The sequence below is a fragment of the Colobus angolensis genome, unplaced genomic scaffold, assembly GCF_000951035.1.
Source record: "Colobus angolensis palliatus isolate OR3802 unplaced genomic scaffold, Cang.pa_1.0 Scaffold56, whole genome shotgun sequence".
NCBI lineage: Eukaryota > Metazoa > Chordata > Mammalia > Primates > Cercopithecidae > Colobus > Colobus angolensis.
In genome coordinates this window covers 4,928,812-4,938,811 of record NW_012119154.1, presented here as the reverse complement: position 1 = coordinate 4,938,811, position 10,000 = coordinate 4,928,812, and the positions used below count along the sequence as shown (strand labels likewise).

General features: G+C 43.1%; 1 protein-coding gene across 1 annotated transcript in view; it reads right to left on the bottom strand.

Annotated features, from left to right (window-relative positions):
• The window catches only part of CMTM8 (CKLF-like MARVEL transmembrane domain containing 8), a 131,130-nt gene that overhangs the window by 8,389 nt on the left and 112,741 nt on the right, over positions 1–10,000 (bottom strand). Inside the window, exon 2 of the mRNA XM_011961540.1 lies at positions 4,329–4,502. Within this exon, the coding sequence (XP_011816930.1) occupies positions 4,329–4,502 (174 nt within the window). The remainder of the gene's footprint in view (positions 1–4,328; positions 4,503–10,000) is intronic.

The following is a 10,000-nucleotide window of genomic DNA, read 5'->3' as shown; positions in this document are numbered from 1 at the left end:
GAATCCTCAGGAAACACATGTGTGTAGACCCTAGTGCTTGGTGCTATGAAGAAGGCAAATTTTATTGCTTTGACCTTTTAGCTTAAATCAGATTTGTTGGAAAACCTATCCAAGCCTCCCTGAATAAATGGTATCATAACAGTCGTGGCCCAGGAGCTTAGAGGTGCCAGTAGGAACCAGCTGTGGTTCCTGCTGCATATTAAAAATGGATATAGGTCACTTTCTACCTCCCTAGACATATTAAGGGAATGAGCTATTGTTAAGATAAGACTCCAATGCAAAGTTCATGCCTTATCAATGGAGGCGTTACATGCGAGATTATAAAACTCTGGTTTCTGCAGTGGTCTCCCAGACAAGTTCCCAGGGGACTAAAACCAAGTCCCTTCTCTGCAATCTTAGATTCCCTAAATCCTCTGAAAAGCAAAAGTAAATTCAAAAGTCATTTGGCAGTAAAAGCTGACCTGAGCTGACATGGGAGCAATGTGGTCCTCATTATCCCTCTTAGCAGGAAAATCCACATGTTCTTACAGAAACATGAATTTGTCTCATTACAGTGCAGTCCCAGACTCAGGGGTACATGTCACATATTGACATAAATGCACCAAATCACCTTATTACCTTTCTAAAATTTGGAAGAAAAAAAAAACCTCTTAGGCCGGGCGCGATGGCTCATGCCTGTAATCCCAGCACTTTGAGACCAAGGCAGGTGGATCACCTGAGTTTGGGAGTTTGAGACCAACCTGACCAACATGGAGAAACCCCATCTCTACTAAAAATACAAAATTAGCCGGGCGTGGTGGCGCATGCCTGTCATCCCAGCTACTCGGGAGCTGAGGCAGGAGAACTGCTTGAACCGGGGAGGTGGAGGTTGCAGTGAACCGAGACTGCACCGCTGCACTCCAGCATGGGCAACAAGAGTGAAACTCCGTCTCAAAAAAAACAAAACAAACTCTTAATTCACATCTGACCCAAAGGTTTTGACTCAGGGATTCCCACACTTAGGTGCCTAAGAATTATCTGGAAATCTTGTCATAATAGAGATTCTAAAGCCCTCTACAGAATTTCTGATTCAGTCAGTACAAATCAGAATTAGAGTAGGGCCTAACATTCTGTGTTCTTAATAATCTCCCAGTGATGCTGCTGGTCCAGGGACCACACTTTGAGTAGCAAGAGTTTAGGCAGTCCGATTCGGCACCAGGAGCCTGTCAGCTGCCTCAGCACAAACTCCCAGCCTGACACTTGCTACGCTCCTGATTTGTGCTGGGACATGACAGTTGGGCTGGGATCTGAATCCCCCACAGGCTGTTCTGTAAGAGATTCCATGGGTAGTAGAAAATATGGAAGTTTAGTCAGAGTCTTTAGTTGTTAACAGACAGAAACTTTTTCCAGTCTCCACTCTGGATATTTGGTTAACACCATGTACCCAACTCACAAATGCTTTAAGAAGTTACAAAGGTGTATTTATTTGTAACAGTAAACATAAACCCCAACCAGAAGTCAGACATGTTTGACCTGCAGCTTCTGCCAGCAGCAAATGAATTTTAAGAATATGGCTGTAAGCGTTTTAAAATTGGGAGAGTTCACACCAAAGCCCAGATTTCTAGATTGCCTTAGAAAACAAACAGAACATTTAGCAATCCTGGGAGCACATTTCCAGCTTATTTATTTGTGAAGTGAGAATATTCTCAAGTTGTTTAAGATGCTAAGAAAGTGTGTCTGGGTGGCAAGGTTCAATACCATGCTGAGTTTACTCACTTGTACACCTGACTGGTGCCTCACACATGTGAGTGTGCAACCCCTGACCCTGGAGGCTGACAGCCTTGCTTAAGGGGAATAAATGATTAAACCCTTCTAAAGGGACTAGGCGTCCTGGTTTCCTGGTGTCTGGTTGCAGTTCTTACCTACCGCTCAGGCAGAGGAGGCCTGGAGCAGGATGAGATCAGAAAAAAAGTGCAGATGGAAGTCAAGAGATGTGGACCCCTGCTGTGTGTAAATCTGTGCAAAGTCACAAGACTCCAAACCTCAGTTTCCTTATCTATAAAATGGGGACATACCTTATGATAATAAATTCTGATAATGCAAATCAAAGCATTTTAAAACTAGGGGTGCCAAAAGAAGGCATTGTTAATATTCTTTTAAAAATCCCATTAAAGGCAATATTTTTAAATTTTTAATGTAGTAAATCAGTGAAGGAGTTTTAGGCTTGGAGAAGAGTAAGACTATATATGATCTAGACAAGAGGTCAGTAAACTATGGCTTGTGGGTCAAATCTGGCCCACCACTAGTTTTGTTTTGTTTTTTTGAGACAGAGTCTCACTCTGTCACCCAAACTGGAGTACGGTGGCGTGATCTCAGCTCATTACAACCTCTGCCTCCTGGGTTCAAGCGATTCTCCTGCCTCACCCTCCTGAGTAGCTGGGATTACAGGCATGCGCCACCACACCAGGATAATTTTTGTATTTATAGTAGAGACAGGATTTCACCACATTGGCCAGGCTGGTCTCAAACACCTGACCTCAGGTGTCTACCCAAAATGCTAAGATTACAGGCGTGAGCCACCGTGCCCAGCCACCATCAGTTTTTATAAATAAAGTTTTACCTGAACACAGCCATGCTCATTCATTTACAAATTGCCTGTGGGTTCTCTCAATGCTGCAGGCAGAGTTGAATGGCTGGGCCATGGGAGTATAGCCCAAGACGACTACAATACTTACTATCTGGTCCTTTACAGAGACAGCATGCCAATTACTGATCTAGATAACATACTAGAAATTGAGACTCAGGCAAAAAGGGAAACAAGGGTACTGTCCATTCCTCCATCCCAACAATTTGCTCCCCTACTACACTGTCCAAGTTCCTCTTCTTTCAAGTTCACAGGCACTGTCTTCAAGACCTACCCTAGAACACAGCTTTCTCCAAAATGGTATTCCTTAAATTCCAATCAACTTTGATTATTCCCTCATCCTGTGTTTCTGTAGTTACTATTACTTCAAGGTGCTGTTTTTGAATCCAGCATCTAAACGAGTCTTTCCTTCCTGATGCCCACCTGAGGCAGCAAAACACCATTTCTAACAAGCCTGCTTCCACCACCCTAGACAGTGATTAAGCACCTTGTTTGGAATTACTTTTCAAACTTACAACGCTTTCTTGAAAACCTTAATAAAGAGTCCTTACTTTTAGATTTGGAGAAATGGTCAAGAGTCAATCAAACTGCTTTGTGAAATAAGACTTGTTTTTCCTGGGGGACTTAGCTTAGCAACACAGAAAGAACAAAGCCAGGTGCATTTTAAACAATGATAGTGTTATCTGAAAGTCTGCCAACTTAACTTAGTCTATAACTACAAATAGACTGTATTTCAAATTTGGTTCATAAGTCAGTTATTTGGAATTAAATATTTTTTCTCACATATTGGTTGGAAACAGACAAAAAAATAATATCACTGGAGAGCTCTGTTTTATACATAAACACATGTGGTACCACTGGAATTTCTTTTGTAAATCATTTAGCTACTTTCAGTTTCCCAACCAGATTGTCTATGCTCTTAAGGCAAGGAGAACCCACCTTCCATCTCTGTGAATCCACTTAGGATGTGTGTGTTCGATCTCCAGGATGAAGCTAAATGTCACTTCCTCTCTGAAGAGTTCCCAGCCATCCTAAGCTGAGGTGGCAGCCTCCATCACACTTTCTACACAGCCCCACTGCAGTGTGTGCCACAGGGTTTCGTATCTTCTTATTTTCTTATCTATTTCCCCTGGACCGCATGTTCACCATCCTGCATCCAGCATGGTGCCAGAGCCAGGATGAGAATCCAGTCATTCCTGACAATCCTCTTTTTCAAATATAGAAGAACACCTATGTGTTCTAATTTCAATTTGCATTTGCATGCTAACTCCATACACAATGTGCTCCAGCATCAAAGAGCTGTGATGTACACAGGGTTAAGGCCACAGCCCCAGGAGAGGTTTGTAGGAAGCATGACCTGCAGAGGTTGGCGCCCTGACATATTTATTTCCAGGTGACATTGTTCACAGGGAAATAATAAAATGAGAGTCTACATGAGAGAACCTGGCTTTTCTTGATTCAGTCTTCTGAGAATCGGTTTGCAATTCTGCCTATTTCTGGACCTTCTGATGTGCCCAGTTTCACACCCAGCTGTAAGCCACTTGAAAGGCAATTAGAGGATATTGAGATTGTCTGCTGTGTCGGGTTCTCCATGGTATGACCCACCTTTTTTGGGCAGAGAGACAGTCTTGGATTGACTAGTGGAGGACTAATGCCATCCTACCGAGCAGGCACTGGACAAGACCACCACCCACGGCTTCCTTACCACTGTTGTCCAGGGCACCTGGGGAATCCTGGTGTAGGTCATTGTTATGTAGATAATGAGGAAGAAGACGGTGAGGACCCAGTAAAATACAGCTACAAACATGACCCAGCCAAATGCGGGGACCCGGAAGTACTCAGTTCCAGCGATAAGCGTCCATACCAGCAGCCCCAGAACCTGTAACGTGGTAGAAGCAGTGGAGAGAGGAGGGGAAAGTAGAAGATAAAGAAAAAGAAGGAAATAGGGACAAAGAAAAAAAAAATTATACAGAATGTCAATTACAACTTATTTATTTATTTATGTATTTGAGATGGAGTCTTGCTTCTGTCACCCAGGCTGAAGTGCAGTGGTGCGATCTCAGCTCACTGCAACCTCTACCTCCCAGGTTCAAGGGATTCTCCTTCCTTAGCCTCCCGAGTAGCTGAGATTACAGGCGTGCAGAACCATGCCCAGCTAAGTCAATTACAACTTTCATGCATATACCCTCACCTTCCCCTGCCGTGACTTAAAAATATTACAGGGTTTGCAAACTCATGTGCCTACAAGTGCCAGGAAGGTAACCATGGCAGTCCAGGCAGGGATCAATAATGTCTTGTTTTAGGGGGTTCTCTTAAAATTCAGCCCTAGCTGATAGTTGTGGGCTGGTTTTGCCAGGTCTCCTCCACTCCAGGAGAACACAGAAACTCAAGCTTGTACATAATAATCTCGATTTTAAATATTAGCACTAATCAGGGGTTTTAAAACACCACTTGGTGAAAAACAACATCCATGGCTGGAATTTGCTCCCAGGCTGATACTTGCCAAGGAAACAAGACTGCAGGTGCACTTGGAGGTGGTCCCTGGAGCTGATCTGCTTTCAAGGGACGAACCTCTGGGCATTCCCTGCTGTTCTCACAGATGGCCAGTAACATGTGGTCTGAGACAGCTTTCAGAAGAGAGAATGAGCAACAGCTCAGTCCAGATGTGGACACTCAGTATTTTACCACACGTTGTGCATTTACCCCAGCAATAGTCATCCAACTGCTGATAAGGAAGACCATACCCAAACAAATTAACACCACTCACTGACTAAAGGAAGGCTTCATCAAGGAAAAGGAAACTGACCTAAACTGTAGGTGTCTTGAGTCCTGGACAAAGGAAGGCTAGAGCAAGGTATGCACTCACATTCTAGCACCTTCCAAGTGGACTTTATTCCTAAGTCCCAAAAAGTTGAGATGTGAACCACATGCCCAGGACACAGTAACAAGAGTCCAGGGTGGGTTCTAGCCCTGCAAGTCCTGGCTTGCTGTGTGTGACTCAGGACAAAGAATTTCATTTCTGGTTTAGCTTTCTTTGTGGTATATGAAACAAAATACTAAAGTAACTCTAATCACCAGGCTTGGAAGACAGATTTCCTTTATTTGTTTAACACAGGACCACCTACAATATCTGGGCTTCCTGCTGTCAGGCTCCAAGGACAGTGGTATACAAATTGTACAGATCCTGCTTGTAGAGAACTAAAGTCTAGTGGAGGGAAATACCTGACAGATTACAACTGTGGCAAATGTTACGAAGAAGGTAAAGGGTATGATAAGGGTCTGTGATGGGGGAAATGACCTTGCTGGCAGGCACAGGAAGCATCGGAGAAGTCCAGGCTGAAGAATAACCTGAAGGCTGAAAGCACTGGCGAGACAGAAGCGGGAAGGCAACGTTATAGGCAGAGGGCACAGCGTGGGCAAAGGTCTGAAAGTGGGAAGGGCTCTGCTACCTTCTAGAACCTGTAAGAACAAGTAGTAAGTTAGGATATTGGTGCAAAATGTTAGAGAGCTGGGGAAGGTGAGAAGATATGAGCCCAGGAGGCCTAGAGATTTTGTGCTTTATCCAAAGGGCAGTGGGAGAGTTTTAAGCAAGAGAATGTTAACATTAGGCTAGACTTTTTTATAAAGCCACTCTGGCTGCAGGTAGAGAATGGACATGTGGAGGGGAAAGGGGGAGCAGTGGTGTGGAGACAAATTCAGAAAGCGTGCAATAATCCAAGCGGGAGAATATGAAGTCTTCAGGACCAATATGGTGGCAGTGAATATCGAGAAGTGAGTGAATTCAAGACAAATTTCAGCAGATGGGACTTTAATGGATTAGATATGGGGTTGGGGGAGGAGAAGGGAGAGGATACAATGGAATGATCCCTAGGTCTCTAGAAAGATTTCTGGAGTAGATCAGGGTTTGACTTGTTCTATTGGAACAGTGGAAGAGGAACAGGTTAAGGGAGTGTTGTTCATGAGTTAAATTTTCAAACTACTCAGTTTGAGGTAGTTGGGGACCTTCAAACAGGGATTAGAAGAAGTGGATGTTGAAGAGAGAAGACTTCAGGCCATTCTTTAAGAAGGAAGACTTCCTGTGAAGATCTTGAAGCCATCAGACAGGTTTCCAAGGGACATGTTAAACTGCTTCCCGAGAGAAGCCACTTTCCTGGTATAGTTTGGGTGCCTGTGCCGGGGAGCAGCTAAGACTCTAAATGTTGCTGTTTCTGCTCTTTAGATTTGAGCATCAACATTCTTTTATCTGCTTGATATTAGTGTATGAATTCCAGAGACAAGATGCTTAATGGAGATGTGCTTTCGTGTTTACATCTGTGGCAACAACACTTATTGAAAGTGAAGACACACAGAATGGGATATAATTCCAGAAAGCGCTAAGCCTCACACTAATGAGGTTTTTGGCCCGAATTGATTCTGACAGGTAATCTATACAATGTGTTTGACATTCTGTTGGATCAGTAAGACTGGTAATAGATGTAATCCGGCATGGCAGCGTCTGAAACATTTCAGGCTTCTTGATTGAGATAGGGTCAGAACGGCCCTTTGGGGATGACTCACATAGGGAACATAACAGTGAGTGAAGAGGCACTGTAGATGTGTTGATAGTATCTCTCTGTGTGATCACAAGGGCTTAAGAGTTTCCATCACAAGTCTGTATCCAGCTAAACAGGCTCAACTCACAGCTCTTGGCTCGGAATGCAAAAACGTTCTTCATTATTAACACAAGTGAAGCCTGCTGTCCCGGGCTGCATTGTCTAGTTTGCTGGCTGTGGTCATCTTTTACACAAAGGCACAATATTGTTAACTGAGCCGTCTTTCAAAGAACAGGAATACTTGACACATGACCTCACAAGCAAACAAAGTAAAAAGAATGTCTCTGTCAAGAAAAGAATTGTTCTACCCAAGTGAATTTCCTAGGTAACTGAAATATATCAAGAAGCAAACCTTTTATCTCCACTGTAGCCAATACTGATGAAAACCACTCTTCAAAAATGTTACTCATCTTCTGCTTTAAGATAAACCTAAATCTTTATTTGCTTAGACTACAAAAATATTGTTTGTTTTTGTTTTCTCTGATAAGCATTATAAGCATTTTTTTTTTTTTTTTAGGGTAAGGCTTTTTTTTTTAATGGCAAAACTAACCTTTCAAAGTGATAAATGCAGGTAAAAAATTAACACAGGGCCGAGCACAGTGGCTCACACCTGTAAATCCCAGCACTTTGGGAGGCTGAGGTGGGCAGATCACGAGGTCAAGAGATCGAGACTATCCTGGCCAACATGGTGAAACCCCATCTCTACTAAAAATACAAAAAATTAGCCAGGCGTGGTGGCGGGCGCCTGTAGTCCCAGCTACTTGGGAGGCTGAGGCAGGAGAATGGCATGAACCCGGAAGGCAGAGCTTGCAGTGAGCCGAGATTGTGCCACTGTACTCCAGCCTGGGTGACAGAGGGAAACTCCATCTCAAAAATAAATAAATAAAATAAAATAAAATAAAAAACACAGAAGTAGGCCGGGCGTGGTGGCTCACGCCTGTAATCCCAGCACTTTGGGAGGCTGAGGTGGGCAGATCACGAGGTCAAGAGATCGAGACTATCCTGGCCAACATGGTGAAACCCCGTCTCTGCTAAAAATACAAAAATTAGCTGGGCGTGGTGGTGCATGCCTGTAGTCCCAGCTCAGGAGGTTGAGGCAGGAGAATCGCTTGAACCCAGGAGGCAGAGGTTGCAGTCAGCCGAGATTGTGCCACTGTACTCCAGCCTGGGTGACAGAGCAAGACTCCGTCTCAAAAAAAAAAAAACACACACACAGAAGTATATAAAGAAATGACAACCCCATCCCTATCCACCAGTTATAAAAATTCAAGAAAAACCAACATAAACAATTTTGTATTTACCCTTTCTAGCCTCTTTCCTAGCATTTATAACCACTGCCTGCACATCTTTCTTTTTCTCCCGTATAAATATGGATCACTCTGTTCACAGAGTCTATAACTTGCTTCTTTCAGTCAGTAATACCATAGAGGACAGCCTTCCACACTACTACACACGCATCTCTGCCAATTTTAACAGTTGCTCAGTCTTCCATAATTCATGTAACCAATCCCCCATTGATGGAAATTTAGGCTGTCTTCTTTATGTTTGTACAAAAATACCCGGAAACATTTTTATAACCTATGCCTTTGTATACCTGAATTCCAGGAGATGTCTAGGAGGAAAATTTCTAGAATACATATTTTAAGCTTTAGAGGTACTACCAAATTGTTCGGCAAAAGCTTGTACTAATTTACTGACCGGGCACAGTGGCTCACACCTACCAGCACTTTGGGCGGCTGAGGCAGGTGGATCACTTGAGGCCAGGAGCTTGAGACCAGTCTGGCTAACATGGTGAAACCCCATCTCTACTAAGAATACAAAAATTAGCAGGGCGTAGTGGTGCGTGCCTATAATCCCAGCTACTAGGGAGGCTGAGGCAGGAGAATACCTTGAACTGGGGAGGTGGAGGTTGCAGTGAGCTGAGATTGCACCACTATACTCCAGTCTGGGAGACAGAGTGAGACTCTATCTCCAGAAAAAAAAAAAAAAGCTTGTATGAATTTACTCTGTTATCAGTATATGCATGTTTTACACCTTCACCAGACTAAATTTCTATGTTTTAATGGCTAAAAACCTGATTTTAAAAAACAGAACTCTCACTGTTTTAACTTTCACTGCTGTATTGAAATACAGCATAAAGAAAAGTATACAAATCCTAAGTGAACAGCTTGGGGAAGTTTCACTAACTGAACAAACCTGTGTAACCAGCATCCAATTCAAGAAACAGAACACTGCCAGCACCTGAAAACCTTACCCCCATTTCTAGTTACTCCTCTAAGGGTGACAATTGCCCTGATCTCTATCATCCTAGATTAATTTCTGCTTTTGATCTTCATATAAATGGATCCTGTAGTATTCAGTCTTATGTCTGACATCTCTTGCTAAATACTGAGAGAGAGTCATCTGCAATACCGAAGGTAGTTCCTTCTTTCTCCTGGTTTCTCAAATTTGACCATCAGAATCACCTGAAGGGCTTGTTGAACCAAATGGCTAGGCCTACCACTTGCCTGTGATTCAGGTCTAGGATGCATCTGAGAATTTGCATTTCTAACAAGTTCTCAGGTGATGCTGATGCTGCTGGCCCAGGGACTACACATGAAGAACCACTGATGAATAGCATCTTGTTTCTACTTTAATTCGCATTTTTCTTCATCAGTGTCAAGGACAGTAGAGCATTTTTTTTAATGCTTATAATGCTATCAACCACGTAGAGTTCTCCTCTTATTTCCTGATAGTTTCTTTTTCTCTTTTTTTTTTTAGTCAGTGTGTGTGTGGTTTTTTTTTT